General features: G+C 38.7%; 1 protein-coding gene and 1 non-coding gene across 7 annotated transcripts in view; one reads left to right on the top strand and one right to left on the bottom strand.

Moving 5' to 3' along the window:
* LOC102898858 (transmembrane protein 56) overlaps positions 1 to 16,419 on the bottom strand; it is an 88,076-nt gene that overhangs the window by 14,137 nt on the left and 57,520 nt on the right. For all 6 annotated transcript variants that reach the window (XM_025052230.1, XM_015595457.2, XM_015595455.2 and 3 more), the window contains 4 exons: positions 9,780 to 9,945; positions 6,617 to 6,706; positions 4,728 to 4,786; positions 2,426 to 2,520 (listed from right to left, as the gene is read on the bottom strand). In XM_025052230.1, the coding sequence (XP_024907998.1) occupies positions 2,426 to 2,520; positions 4,728 to 4,786; positions 6,617 to 6,706; positions 9,780 to 9,934 (399 nt within the window). In that variant the 5' untranslated portion in view covers positions 9,935 to 9,945. The remainder of the gene's footprint in view (positions 1 to 2,425; positions 2,521 to 4,727; positions 4,787 to 6,616; positions 6,707 to 9,779; positions 9,946 to 16,419) is intronic.
* Positions 5,803 to 5,921, top strand: LOC112469158. Its single transcript, XR_003042481.1, has one exon. It is a non-coding gene; the product is annotated as a 5S ribosomal RNA (ribosomal RNA).

The raw sequence follows: 16,419 nt of genomic DNA, 5'->3' as shown, positions 1-16,419 counted from the left end.
CTAGGCTGACCTCTCTGGGTCCTTCAATTGTTTGTTATAGGACAACAGCTACCTAATCTAATCTCCCCTCTACAGTTATCTGGCAGTCTCTCCCCTGGCATATGCAAGTTTAGGAACTTCAGGTGTTGATAATCTTGGGTATGGTCTAACCAGGAAATCTGTAATTTTGTTTGCTACAGTCCCTCCCCTAATATAGTATAAATTTGAAAGCAGCTTCTTTTTTTTTAGAATATGTGACATGCTATTGGTGCAACCTATATATAACCTATAATACTCTATAACACTCTAAATTCAAAAGAATCTCACTTTTCAACTATTCAGCATAGGGCATACATTTAAAACCTACAGGTAACTTAGTTTCTATTCTTCATTTAAAATCTTACTTAGTTTCAATTAAAAAATCTTTTAAGGAAAAAAGCTTACTACAAACAGCTTAAATGCTTGTATAAGTATCAAGTCAAAGTGCTTTCCAAATACCAGTTCTCACAACATAAATGATAAGAATCATGAAAGTTTATACAAAATAATAATTATAGCAGTTGCTGATATTGTTGCTGTTGTCGTTGTTGTTATTTTGTTAGCCTTACTTAATATAAACAAAGTGGTCTGGGAATTCACTGCATGGAAAAAATTTTTCTTAGATTCAAACAGCAAATGTAAGCTCTGTAAATGATATAGTATCTCTATATCTATGAACAGTTATTTCATCTAAATTTTTCCTATTTTTTTTAGATTCACTTTAATTAGATAAATTTATTTCATACCATTAATTTATTTCATATAACACAGGAAGACATAGCAAAAAAGCAACCATCTCTAGAAAAAAAATTATAGTTGATTTTATCAACTTTACTAAATAAGGCAAATAGATCATTTCTTTTTTAAAAATCTAGTATGCACTTATTGGTTTTCTTTTTTTTTACAAAGGCTTAAAGTCCAAAGAGAAAACAGTACTCATCCCACATAAATAAATATTCAACTTGCAAGTCCCTGTACAGCCAGCCATTTGCCAAGCCTGTGATTGCAGTGGCCAAGAGCAAACAGTTAAGTCATAGTATATTTACAAATGCATGTAAGTGACCGGTTATCTTTCACTAGCTGACATTCTTTTCACAGCACAATGATTATTTGTGATTCATGTTCAGATAACATACTTCTAAACTACAGCGTGATATTGAGCTCACATGGGTACACACACACATTCTTTCCAGAGCTAACCACTGTTTTGTAAGTCAGTTTCCATGTCTTTTTAGCATATGTCTTTAGAAAACAAGTGCTTATATGCCAAATATTGAAGACATATAAAAGGTAGAAATTTGTATTTTATAAATAACTACCTGCAATCTATTAAAATCTAAAAAGGAAGGCAAAGAAATAAACAGTAGACAATGCTAGTAAAAACAGCCTATTGCTTCAGATAAATAGAGCAATTATAGATACCTTTTGGGACACATGAGCACTTATATATAACATTTATATTAAGTTATTTGGATTTATATAGAGAGATGCTTTGATATATCTTATTCTTATAGAAATAATGCCAAATTTTCATCTTATTCACCAGGTATCTTTGTGAATAGAAAAATATTAATACACATTGGTATGATTTTTTTTTTAAACCCTCCAAATAGTCACAAATGACCAAGAATAAGGATTATAGTAATACCAACTAAGAAAAAAAAGGCAGTGGTTACATTTAAGTTTTAAAACAGACAACATAGAATGGTATACCATATCTGTTACATAAAATTTATACCATCCTAGTTTATATCTATCTATCATTTCTAAATATCTATCTTGGGTTTGTTGGTATATCTAGGTTGAAAAGTAATTCATTGTAGAAAAACCTAACAAACAAGCAAGGGATATAAAATTGCTAATTTACAAATGTATAATACATAAAAAAGTAATTTTAGATATCAAATTTAATATGCATTACTGTCTGAGATTTGCTGCGAGTATCTTCTATTAGTTCAGTCTTAAAATTCTGACGGTCTCTGAGCGAGACTCTCTGACGGCTCCAGCTTACATGTAATTATGCATGCACATGGAATTACATATGGAATTGAACAGAAAATAAATATTTTAGCTGAGTACACAGGATTCTATACCACGTCCTGGCTAGCTACAGATTCAATCATAAATGCATCTCAAAAGACAAATATGAGTAGCTTCATGATCCTAAAGGTTTCAAGTGAAAAGAAACTGAAGTCATCCACCTTTCTCAAAGTTTAAGAATCCAAATAGGCATACTAACACAAGTAATTTTTGTTAATAAACAAGATAGCATATCACAAGAGGAACCCCTGAATGCATTTTGAGTTGGTCTTCATAAATTAAGAACTGTATGTTTAGATTTACATCTACCCCTAAGTCATTCCTCCCAAACTTGTCTGCTTTTCGACTTGTAAATCCCGGCACTCACCAGTACGAAGAAGTAGGCACACAGAACTGTACAATGATGAATTATAAAATATTTGTCACCAATCACTTTCCAATACAAAATAAGAATCAACAAGTCTGTTAAGAAGGAAAAATAAGTAAGATAATACGCAGGAAGAAAACTGCATTTAACTCTCCTGACAATTTATCACAGTCCACTCTGAGCCCATAGCACTTCGTTCACACCTCTGTTGTCAATTACCCATTTTATCATGAAGTATGAGCTCCCCCACTCTACCTTAACTCCTCCGGGACAAAGACCAAGTGTGGGCATCTAGCACAGTGCCTGGCATATAGCTATATGATGTATTTGTTGAAAGTATAAATGAATAACGTTTCAGGGTTAAAGTGAAAATATTACTGAATAAAAATAAATTTAAAATAAACTTAAATAATTGATTTAGGTCACTACAATAATTCATACAGATGAGATGGCCACAGAAAAGGTAAAAAATGACCAACTCATTTATAACACTAATTTAACAAAAAATGTTTAAAATTTAACAAAGGGTACAGTTAAATATTAATTCAAAATAGCAAAAAAAAACCCACCAAGAATGATGATTATGGAAAAGATACACCAAAAAGGTCAAGACATCAATTTTCTTTAAAAGAACCTGAATCTAAACACTACGATTCAGAAAATAGTTTCATTTAACACAACAGAAACTTCTAAAAAACTGTTAACAACTATTTTCTTTGCCCAATTGTTAAACATGAAATTTAAACCTGGAAAGAAATGGCTATCATGGATTATAGTTTTATGGGCTCAAAGATTATAAAGTACGGAGACTTTCTTTTACAAAAAATAAAAAATTACTAATATAAAACTAGATGTGAATATTTATAAAGACAAAAAAATCAGATTACAAATTTTAAAGAGAAAAATAGCACAAATGTGGAAATCCAGAAAATATAACACTATTAGGCATTAACTGCCTGGTATACCTATCTAAACACATTGTCCCTACATATTTTGGTTGTGTACTCTTTAGTCACCAATTTATATGATAATGATCTTGTAATATTTCTATAGAGAGAATAAAAAGAATTCACTTTTCACTCAGCTTGGTTTAGAAAAGTTTGCTTCAGCTCATAGCTCTTATTTTTAAGGGTTTTGGATTATTATCTTATTTGGGAAAATATTGTTTCTTTCATACGAGATTTCCCCAGTAGTGATGACTCTCTGAATTAACAATATTAACCAGTTTGTGAGGCATATTATAAACTTTGTGTTATGCTTGTCAATGACAGCATTTTGCGCCAAATAAGCAAATTTTTTTCCAAGGAGTTAACAGGATTCACTCTTCTTTTAATTGGGCCTTCAAATAATCCAATAGCCTATTCGTTATTTCTCTTTAAAATTTATCTCTTCCTCTTAATGAATTACATGTTTTGGTATAATCTAATTTTTGATCACTTCCTTTATCATTTTTACTTCATATTCCATTATTTTTATTTGAATTTTCTTTCAATTATTTATTAAATTTAAAAATTATAAAATAGAGTTCTCTATATAAATGCCCAAATGTGGGATCTGTTATTCCTCTCTTGTTTTATGGAGACAATCCAAAATGTCTTTTCAAAAAGCAGTTTATGGTATATGCTCAACTTAACTTCCCCTGTCTCATCGTATCAAAGTTTATTTCAACTCCATCCAAAACATGGGTAGAAATATGACAGAGGGAAATCTGGAATAGAAAGAATCCCTGATCTTAAGTGATTATGGCTCAAATAGTTACTTCTGCAAATTTTACCAAAACAATGTCCATGGGAACACATTTCAAGGGCCCTTGCAAATGAGGGGTGCTGAAGCTTAAACTACATTAGTTTCACAGGAATTCTACCTGAGAGGTTCTTCAGGCCAAAAAGGGACCATTGCTAGTGAAAACTGTCCAGTCCTAACAGGGTCCCACTCTGTAGCTCTGATCTCCAACAAGAACCAGAGAGCCGACAAGAAAACGTTTCATGTTCAACCCTCACAGCAGGCATTTTTTCCCACTGTCTGGGTCCTAAAAGCTACTTCTCAAATAAATTAACTAAAAGCATAGTTTATGTATTCTGTGCATGAGTAACTTAAAAAGAAACAGTGAATTAGTGAATAATAGTGGTTACTTAAAAATTTAATTAAAATATTAATCTTTTCATTTTATGTGTATTATTTTATCAAACAGCTATGAAATTGTTAGAACATAAATACTTCATAGGTTGTTTATAGTTGTCTTTTTAATAAATGGAACTTTAAAGATTTAAAAAAAAAAACCAGTAAATAATATACCACATACCAGAAATGATGTAGCCTGAAGAAATAGCAATATTCAGTTTTACAAGCCATGAATTACCCCTATAAATATTAAAAAAAAAAAAAGTATCTTTCTTTAGCACATAGGTTATAGATGACAGCTACTTTTTTTTCTATTAAAGTTTAAAATTAATTAAAATGCTTTCTACAGATTCTCAAATGGTAAACTGTCATTTGCATAAGTACTATGATAATACTTCTGATTGCATGAATAATCATTTTTTAAATTTACTAGCTAAAAGTTTGAAAAAAGTAGTTTTATCAAAAGACAACTTTTTATAAACATGTTCTCATGTGATTTGTTTGCAAAAGAACTGAAATAGAATACCAGATGCTGATTTTTTTATTTTTCCTTATTCTAAATCAGATTTGACCTCAAGAAATCACCTAGACCACCCCTGCTTTTGAGGCCATATACTATTATCATCATCACTTTACTGTGCACTGGAGAGGTTTGCCTGTAACCACACGTCAGGACGTGGTCGGAACAGGACATTTTAATCCTGATGTTTCTACCCCTCCAAATATCAAGATCCTACACTTTGCTGCACTAATGCTCTTCACTTCAAGAAACAAATCCAAATTTTCAGTTCTTTATCATCTGACTTATAATGTGAACTACCAGTGAAATGAACAGAAAATAAAACTGATAACAATTAAACTACAAATGGAAAGACTCAGAGAAGTCACGTCTTCTTCACGTAACCTAGGAACATTGGACCTGGAATAAATTTTGGCATCACAGAAAATGTCAAAATACCAAAAATTATAGTAAGTAAAAGTCTGATATGGACAAAAATTGATTGATTAATCAAATCTTTGTTATAAAATTTACTTTGCAAAAGAACTGGTTCTGTTAACAATCGTGTTAGTAAAATAAAAATATTAAAAGAAAAAAGCTAGAAATTGTTTAGGCAGATTACACAAAAAACTTGGTAAAGGCATTAAATTCACTAAATGGATTCACTTTGAAAAATATCTTCCCAATGAAAATTTATTGATACTAGTATAATTCTGATATGCATAACTCCATACTTGTGAATAAAAAATATCACTGTGTCTACGGCCATACCACCCTGAACACTCCCGATTCCCTCTGATCTCGGAAGCTAAACAGGGTCAGGCCTGGTTAGTACTTGGATGGGAGACCATCTAGGAAGACCAGGTGCTGTAGGTGTTTAAAAAAAAAAAAAAAATCACTGCAGTCAAACAGAGATGGTCAAAAGACCTGGTTAAACCTCCCCACTTCGCCATGCAGTGCTTTCTCAAAACATATCCAATCTCTCAAACTGAGCTGAACTCTTTTCATAAAACACCAGGAAATACAGTTTATAAAATCTCTACCTTTGGAATGACATTTAAAATGTTCGGAAAGAACCATTTTACAAATTATCCTATTATTGCTGAACATAGTTATTACTAGTGCTTCAAATCTCATGTGGTACTAACTTCCTCTTATATAGACATCTATAATTCTAATTTTCATACCTTTGATATCAAATGATGGGACAAACATAAATTTGAAAAGCAAGTCTTAAGTAGATATTATCCAAGTTGACTAGCCTATCTCAATAATAACTCATTTTTGCTCAAAACAGTGGTTACAATAATTCGTTTTACTAACACAGTATAAATGTTTCCATAATCGTATTCTCCTTATTTGGATAACAATGATACTAAGGCAAAACGGCCCTCGTTATCTGTATTCAAATCTGAAATCATTTTAATGCACCGTGCAGAAATAAGTCTGAACACAAGCATTTTAATAAACCATATACCATCAACATTTTTTCTGCTTTAAAGAGATGTTCTTATTAATAATTAATATCAAAATGTAAGTCAAATTGAATATATTGGAAAGAAACAGCTTACCAAAGTGGATCACTGATTGTAGCTTCATCAAAGAAGAAAATGTACAGGCCAAAAACCCCAACCACCAAAGAATGATATGTAGATCCTACCCTGAAATGAAATGAAATGTACGTAGGATTTCAGGTTCTTTGCCAATAAACTTTAATTGTGTAAAGCATTTAACATTATGAAGAACTTAAATCCAGAGGAATGGAGTATATCTGATAGTATGTATAATGCAAAATTGTCACTTAGAAATCCAAGGGCCACAAGTTTACTTTGGAATTAATAACAAGAAGGATACCCAGGTCTACGATTTTCTGCTAGAAAACTGGTGAATTACTTATTGGTTAAAAGTTCTAAAATGAACGAGAGGCCCAGCTAGCTCAGTCTGTAGAGCATGAGATTCTTAAAAGTTCTAAAATGGAAGCACATCTCATAATGCAGCTGACAGGGTTTTGTGCAAACAGGTGGTGATTGGTAAGCCCACCACCCCATGCCCTGCACCCCGCTCAGAGCTCCCTCCTCAACAGCATCACTGTGCAATTCAATTCGTTTCCTGCTCCAATCAGTCAAAAATGACTTCCAAATCTACTAGCCTCAACCAACCCCATGTTCAAACAGACCATGAAATGCACCTTCACATGCATTATTGTACTCGATTCTTGTAACAAATCTGCAAGAAAGTTAAGGCAGCTCTTATTAATCTCTCTTTATCATTAATATGAAAGAACTTCTAAACAGAAAAACTGAGGACCATAAATTTACACAGAATATCTGTTTTTAAAAGAAATGTCCAAGTCAAAGCAAAATGTTCACAAGATCCAGGTCGAATTTTCTTTCATAGAAGGAATAAGGATGAGATGAAAAATATCAGTTTCCATTTGGAAAAAATCTAACATTTTGTTCATGATGTTCAGGCCTCAAACTCCCTTCTCCACTGAGATGTTACATGGTTAATGGGAAGAACTATAAGCACTCAGCAATGGAAATGGCAGGTAATTCATGAGAGAAAAGTTAAATGTTACTTGGATCAAATAGCTCGCACTACAATGAACGGAAGAAAACACCCAGTGCTTACATATTATTCTGTATTAAAAGTCTATTTGTTCAGAAACTTGTTAGTAAAAATTTCATTTTTCATTCTTTAAAATCAGTTTCCTAGCAAAGCAAAATGTAGATTCCTTAGTGTCTATTGTATTTCAAAACAATAAGACTTTCTATACCATAGGAAAGGAAGTGGATATGAGAAAAACTTTTAATTATAACATAAACAATACCTATAAGTATGTATGTTTTCAGAAAAGCAACTATTTAAGTATAGCAATTTCTCGCTTATAATTAATTAAACTGTTATCTCTCAGGTCTGAATTTTCTGGTGACTTTTTTTCCTCCTGTCCTTTTTTTACTAGATGACTTAGACCATGCATTATTCAGAGACTCTTGATTACTAGGAAGAATTATATGAGTGATGTTAATCTGTCTAGACTGGAGGCTGGATTTAACTTTATTCAAAAATTAGTCAATTTTTTTCCTTCTTTGCACTCTCCACCTCACAGCTTAAGTCCCATGTAAACTCAGCTGAAGTGGGAAACGAGTAAATTTGAGGGCGGGGGGAAAGAGAGAGACAGAGAGAGACAAAGAGACACAGACAGAGAGAGAGGGAGAACGAGAACACATCATTTGGATTGTGTAATCTACTTTATATAATCCCAGATTTGTTTTCAAATAGAAACTCAGTTTCCCAAACAGTGATTCCATGTATCATAGAATGGCAGTGATAAGACTGAATGATGCAATGTATTTTTCAATTTCTTCATTTCATTTCAGTTTCATCTTTGCTTCTATCCCCCTGTGCCCTCCTATTTCTTGGCTTACAGCTCTCCAAGATTCAAATGCCTCTACCTCCGAGCCTGTATCAACCAAGGAAATGAAAATAGTTCAAAATCTAACCACATAAAATGTATGTCCCCATGTCTCTTCCTTTTCTTTCTCATCAGTCTATCTATTTTTAAGTTTGAAAGGTTTTTTAAAGTAATGCTTAATATCTTTCATATCCCACATTTGAACAATATCTTTGTACTATTCTTAAGACAAATCATGCCTCTCGTTTTTCAAAAATACATGGAAAAAGAAACCTCACTTTCTGGATGAAAAGACCTGTAGCTTATATGAACCAAACATATCAGTGTAAGGTGCCAAAGAAAAAACAAGTCTTATTCACAGCCTGAATGATAAAAGTGGAAGTCTGTAAAACAATTTGGCACAAAGATAGGGGATTTCAGGTCAAATATGCCCATGCTCAAATAAATACTTAGACTTTGGCAGGTCTTTAATTCTAAGAGGAAATTTCAATGAAAACTAATTATAGCAATCTTAGAGACCTGCTGAATTCATTTTATAGTTAGCATTAACTTCAACTAAATAACAACAACAAAACATATTCCCATAGCTGCTCTGATTCACCGAGGTTTGAAAACGCACTTTGATGTTTAGGCATCTGAAGGTTTCTAAAGCCAGTGAGGTAGTCATCAGTCATTTTGTGTTTGAAATCTTGTGAGAAATTAAAGAGGTGCACATATAGAAACCAACTAATGAAAACTACTGCAGCCCTCATCTTTACATCTTATTCATTTTCTACTTGTTTTTTTATTTAAAAAAATCTAAAAAGCAATTTTTACTTTAGGATTGTATAACAAAAGAATAGATTCTGGAGGGCTCTGAATTATAATGAAAAAGTTCATTAAAAGAGAGAGGCAGATGCACGAACCTCACACCACTTTCTCTAGTATGTGGTGTGTAACTGCCCTTGAGCAAAGGCAGCCAACACTATACATAGACTACTCGCAGCCCCAACAAATGTTTACTTCTGTTATCATTTCCAAAGAACATGTGTTTGTCATCATAAACATTTCAAAGAATGCGAAACAGCACTCCTCCACAGTCAGCACATTTCCCCAGAAAGCTGAATAAATGTTTCCTAACATCTTTCAGTATAAGTTTTAAATTTTTTCTTGTATGAGATCTGTCTACTTGTCTTTTCTTTTATTCCTAAGGTCAAATAAAAATTTTGACCTTAGATTTTATTAGATCTTAAATGAAAGACTTTTTGGAAATATTTTAAATAATTTTACTTCATAAAATTAGCCTTTAAAAAAATCAATTACGTTTTCATAAGCTTTACCTTGAGTTCCATTCAATCTTCTTTCTGAAGCTGAGACTATTAAAACCTGAAGAAACTTTTGCTGAAAACCAATCACTTAGAAAGTGGAAAAGAAGCTGAAAAGTGAAAAAGCTGGCAAAAATTGTGCTGATGACCAGTTTGGTGTTGGTGTCCATATTTCTTCAACCTGTTAAGAGAAATGATGACTATCAATTGCTTTAAATTGCTCATGATAATGTATTTTTACTAATTTATTTTAATTTAGCACAAATGTAAGAATACAAAGAAACTATAAAAATTTTAAGCCTTTACCAGTTATTTGTTGTATCGCCTATACCTGTATTTAAAAATAAAAGAAGAAAAAACTCTATTGTCTTAAAGATCTCAATATTATAAATATAACATCATTCTATTCAAAATTATCTAAATCTTAAAGTTTAACAGTAAGAGAATGTAAAGTGCTATAATTGAAGGTGTTCTTTCAGAAATATTTTTAATTAAACTAAGGCCAAATCAGCTGATTTCTCTATAACTCAATTTCACCATTTATAAAATGAGAGAGTTGGTTGGGCAATTTCTAAGAAACAATTAAGTCATAATAGAACTAACATTATCTGCAATAGTAAAACAAAAGATTAATTACATTAAAAAACTGTACAATAAATTTTGTTTTAAATGTTGTTTGTACAGCAGACATTTTTTAAAAAATTTAAATCTTAGGAAGAATAATACTATCTAGCAAAATAACCATATCACTGTTACTGTTTAAATTAGTATTTAACCTTAAAAAATATTCTGTAATCATGAAGAGGAATTTTTTTCCCTCAAATGGCTAATCTTGTAATCAGCTCTCTGTTCTGCTTCTGTAGACACGCTTGCTGCATAGGCCAAAGGGCAGAGTGGTCTCGAAATCACCTGGAAACTCATCCTTCCCTTTGATTGCTGTGCTTGTTTGAACAGATGTATTGTCTTAGTGCCTGTTTGAAAATCTCACGCTCTGTAACTGCCCATAGCCCATTGCAACTCCCGGGGTCTGTAAATCAGCCCACGCCAACTGTAACAACGTGGGTATAAAAGCAAAATTGCCCCTAATTTTTCAGAGCACAAGCTCTTTTGGGACCACAGGTGTAAAAATCCTGAGTTCTCCAAACCCTCCGAGTGCTGCTTGGTTTCTTGCTGATCTGAGTTTTGCAATTTTTCTGCAACATTTCTGGAGTCCCCAGCGAGATTCTCAACCACACCCGCCTGCCGGACTGGTGGCTGGGCCAGGCCGGGGAAGAGGGGCTCCGAGATGAACGGGGAGGCGTGCCACCTGACGGTATTCCAGGTTCTCTTTCTGACCGGCGCTCCTACTCTCCAGATGGCTGAGCCTCCAACCAGACTCATAGGAGGGATGGACTAACTCACCAGGAAAGGCCACAGGATAAGGTAAGGCCCCGGCCCTAGCCCTCCTAGTCAGGTCCTGTCTCCGGATGGAAGAGGAGCTTGATCACCACCTAGTCTTCAGTTTGAAGACACAGGTCAGGGTCTTCCCAGTGGGGGAAGACATCAGGGTCTTCCAAAGGCGAGGAAGACATAGCTCAGGGCCTTCCAAAAGTGGGGAGGCAATGTTTTAACCTGTTGTGTGAATGAGTGAATGAATGAGCGGCCTGAACGGTTTGATCGGTCAGGTACGAGTTTGTGGCTCCATGGCTGGGCACCCTTAACGTCCCCTAAAGGCTACAGAGTCCGTGTGGGCTCATTCTGTGGTTCCGTGGCATCTGGCATACAGTCCAGGGTGGCACTGGACTAGTGTCCGATGATAAGTCACAAAGCTGAGTCCGCTACGGCCAAGTATCACCTAAGCTCCTTCGGGACGCGGCCAGATGAACATCTGAATGGTCTCCTCTTTGGAGGGGGCACCCATCCTTTGTTTGTCTTCGCGTCACAATCACAGGGTGGGATACACGGCGGGGTCACGGCGGGGGTGGGGGGGGGGTGCAATTAACTACTGAATTGACTTAAGAATTGTCTATCTCCAAACAGCCCTTGTTACATAGGGGCTCTCTGCCAATTATTTTCTTAAAATTTTAAGGTCTATTTTCCTCCTTGGGAAGCTCCCTAAGGCAAATATGGGAGGAGGTACCTCTAAGCCAACTGTGTTAAACTGTATGTTGAAAATTTTTAAGAAAGGCTTCTCAGAGGATTATGGGGTCAAGCTGACCCCAGGAAAACTTCATACTCTTTGTGAGCTTTCGGGGTAGGATGGCCTTCAGAAAGGACCTTAGACCTCCCCACTGTTATAGCTGTGTACCAGGTAGTGACAGGGACCCCTGGACATCCAGAACAGTTTCCGTACATAGACTCATGGTTGCAAATCGCTTCTGTAGTGCCCCCTTGGGCCCTGTTCTGAACGAGTAGGCAGGGACAGAGTAAGGTACTAGTAGCCCGAGCAAAAGAACAAGGAAAAGCCAACAAAAATTGTCCACCAAGGGGACCCTGGGGAAGAACCTTTCTTCCCACTGTCGTATATCCCAGCAGCTCCGCCAGTCTCCACACAGCACAGTCTACCCGCAACTTCACCATCAGTGCCTTCGCCGCCCCCACAGCCCGAGCGATCCTCACACCTGAGTCCACAGCGCCTTCACTTGGCCACGCAACCAGCTCAGCAATCTACGGCCCTTCAGATGCCCCTCCGAGAGGCACGAGGTCCCTTTGAGATTGGAGAAGATGGCACACTCCAGCCAGGCCACCCTGTCCTCTACTATCAGACATTTAGCACAATCGACCTCTTCAGCTGGAAGCAGCACACCCCGTCCTATTCGGAGAAAGCCCAGGCGATGACTGACCTGCTCGAGACCATATTCCAAACTCATCAGCCTACTTCGGACGACTGCCGCCAACTCCTAACTCTCTTCAATACCAAAGAACGACACCGGGTTCTGTCAGAAGCGTGGGGATGGCTCCAAGGACAAGCACCGGACAGTGTACTAGACCCTGCAGCATGGGCCTCAGGGGCTGTGCTAGATGCCAGGCCCAACTGGGACTTCAACATCCCAAATGGAAGAGAGTCTCTCAGCAGGTACTGGCAGGCCATACTGCAGGAGGTAAAAGCTGGGGCTAAAAAGCCGACAAATGTGTAAAAAATGGCAAAAGTACTCCAGAAGCCAGAGGAGTCACCCACAGAGTTTTACGAGAGACTGTGCGAAGCATTCCGGGTGTATACCCCTTTTGACCCCAAAGCACAAGAAAACCAATGCATGGTCAATGTAGCATTTGTGGCTCAATCTTACGCTGCAAGCTTCAGAAATTGGAGGGCTTTGCTGGGATAACAACAGCCAGCTACTGGAGATCACAAGCAGGGTGTTTGTGAACTACGACCAGGAGGCCCAAAAGATAGCTAATAAGCTGATGAAACAAAAAGTGTCTCTCCTGGCAGCAGCATTAGGGAACCCAGGCCCGGTGCAGCAGGCTGCTGCTCCCTCACGGAAAAGAGAAACCAAAAGGAGACCACCACTACGCTGTGACCAGTGCGCCTACTGCAAAGAGACTGGCCATTGGAAGAATCAGTGCCCCCACCGTGGGAGATGCCTGAAGGGCCAAAGACATTCCATCAACCTGGTAAAGGAAAGTACCAGCCTGAGCCAGTCCAAGACCTTATCGGCCTGGCCGAAGCACAGTCAAACTAGGGGCGGCCGGGTTCCCTGATCCTAGGCCCCTGGGAGCCTACAGTTGCAATAGAAGTAGGGGGCCAATGACTTTCATGGTAAACACTGGGGCTGAACACTCTGTAGTAACCACACCTATGGCTCCCCTTGCAGACTGAACAGCAACTGTCGTTGGGGCTACAGGGGACCAAATCCCCTGCTTGTTCTGTAAAGCCCACTCATGTCAGCTAGGGGGCCACCCAGTGACTCGAGTTCCTGTGCCTACCAGAGTGCCCCATTCCTCTTCTAGGTAAAGACATTAACAAAGCTTGGAGTTCAAATCACTTTTGCCCCTGGGAAGCCCACCAATCTCACACTGAAGATCCAGCCTGCTCTAATAATGGCTGTGACTGTGCCCAGGGGGGAGAAATGGCGCCCCTATTCTCCGGAAAGAGAACAAACAAATCCAACCAGTCTGTTAGAAGAGTTCTCTACTGTCTGGGCAGAGAAAGGGCCCCCAGGTCTAGCCAAAAATCACGCACCCATCATGGTAGACCCGAGGCCAGGAGCCACTTCTGTTACACAAAGGCAATATCCAGTGCCATGCTTGGGAATTCAGGACCATATCCAGCGTTTGCACGACACCGGAATTCTAGTTGAGTGTCAGTCACCTTGGAACACTCCACTCTTACCAGTCAAGAAGCCTGGAGGGAACGACTATCGCCCCATCCAGGACCTCCACATCGTCAACAACGCAGTGGTCACCATCCATCCATTGGTCCCAAACTCACACATCCTCCTGAGTCTCTTACCTGACCATGCAAGCTGGTTCACTAGCTTAGATTTCAATGATGCCTTCTTCTGTCTCCAGTTATCACTTGCCAGCCAGTCTTTGTTTGCCTTTGAGTGGGAAGACCCACACACTGGGAGAAAAATGCAATTGACTTGGACCTGACTGCTTCAAGAACTCACCCACCCTGTTTGGTGAAGCATTGGCCGCAGAGCTTGCTGCCTTCTCTGAAGAGACTTTGAACTGCACTCTGCTCCAGTACGTAGATGACCTGTTGCTGGCTAGCCTCCCCGCCCAAAGAGACTGCTGGAAAGGTATTAGAGCCTTGCTGCCCCTGCTCTCTTCCATGGGATACAAGGTGTCATGGAAGAAGGCTCAAATCTGCAAACAGGAGGTCAGATACCTCAGGTTCATCATCGCAGAAGGACATTGGGCAATTGGACATGAGGAGAAGTTGGCCATCTGTTCAACACCTCAGCCAAATATTAAGAAAGGGGTCCGTGAATGTCTAGGGGCAGCCGGATCTGGATACCACGTTGCTCTGAAATTGCCAGGCCACTGTATGAGGCCACAGCTGGGTCTAGTAAAGACCCCCTGGAATAGGGCTCCAGATAAGAAAATACCTTCAGAGAAATAGAGAGACTTTTGATCAGTGCCCTAGCATTAGGACTGCCGGATGTGACACGAGACTTTAACCTCTTCACACACAAGAAGAATCATACTGCACTGGGGGTCCTCACACAGTCGGGCCATGGCAGCGCCCAACTGCATATTTGTCCAAACGGCTAGATCCGGTGGCTGCAGATGGCCGCCATGCCTCCGGGCCTTAGCTGCCACAGTAATCCTGGTCAGAGAAGCAGACAAGCTCACACTGGGACAGAATATAAATGTAAAGGTCTCCCATGCTGTAACCACATTAATGAATAATCAAGGACATAAGTGGCTGACCAACACCAGAATAACTCATTATCAGGGACTGTTTTGCGAAAATCCACGAGTCCGCCTTGAGACTGTGCGAACATTGAACCCCGCTATGTTTCTGCCCACTGAGGGGGGGGCCTCCCGACAATGATTGTCAGGAGGTCACAGATGAAGTCTACTCAAGCAGGAAAGACCTGACGGACGTTCCTCTTCAGAACCTAGAAATGGTATTGTTCACCGATGGGAGCAGCTTCATCCATGAAGGACAGTGCAAAGCCGGCTACACAATAACTACTACCGATGAGGTAATTGGAGCTGAGGCTCTGCCACAGGGCTGGTCGGCACAGCGGGCCGAACTATGGGCACTTATTCAGGCGCTGCGGCAGGCTGAAGGGAAACAGCTCAATATCTACACTGACTCAAGTTATGCCTTGCTACTTTGCACATACAGGGGGCCATTTATAAAGAAAGGGGATTACTGACTGTGGGAGGAAAGGAAATCACAAACAAAGAAGAAATCCGCCAACTGTTAGAGGCAGTGTGGAAGCCTTCCCAAGTGGCAGTCATTCACTGCAAGGGCCACCAGAGAGGAACTGACACTGTCAGTAGGGGAAATCAACTAGCAGACCAAGAGCTAAGGAGGCTGCCAAGCGAGTGCCACATGGGTCCTGAGCCAATCTCCAAGGTTCTCCTAGTACCAGAATTGCATCTATCTCCAAAATACACTAAGGAAGAAGCACAATGGGCTTTAAGTAAAAACGGAACTAAGAGGAAGGAGGGCTGGTGGGAGTTTCCAGATCAAAGACTCTATTCCCACTGCACTGGCAACTCACCTGGTAAAACAACACCATGAGTTGACTCACCTAGGGAAGACTACTTTAGAAAGCCTGTTAGGCCGCTACTATTTCATACCCAAACTCCCAACCCTGTGCACCAGATCAGTGCTAGGTGTGTGACTTGTGCACGAAACAACGCTGGCCAAAGGCCAAGGTCTAATCCAGGGATGCAAACAATTGGAACTGTGCCACTTGAAGACCTAAAATTAGACTTTACTGAGGTCAAGCCCTGCTGGGGCCACCAGTACTTCCTTGTGTTAGTTTGCACTTACTCCGAATGGGCTGAAGCTTTTCCTACACACACCGAACGGGCACGAGAAGTAGCTAGGGCCTTATGGAGGGAAACTGTTCCAAGATACAGGCTACCCTTCTCTATAGGATCTGACAATGGACCTGCCTTTGTGTGAGATAGTCCAGACCTTGCCCAAAGCTCTAGGAATCAAATGGAAGCTCCACATGGCCTACAGGCCACAAAATTCAGGGAAAGT

This window comes from Pteropus alecto, unplaced genomic scaffold (genome assembly GCF_000325575.1).
Source record: "Pteropus alecto unplaced genomic scaffold, ASM32557v1 scaffold106, whole genome shotgun sequence".
Taxonomy (NCBI): domain Eukaryota; kingdom Metazoa; phylum Chordata; class Mammalia; order Chiroptera; family Pteropodidae; genus Pteropus; species Pteropus alecto.
The sequence above is the reverse complement of the archived record's forward strand: the minus strand, read 5'-3'. Positions and strand labels throughout refer to the sequence as shown.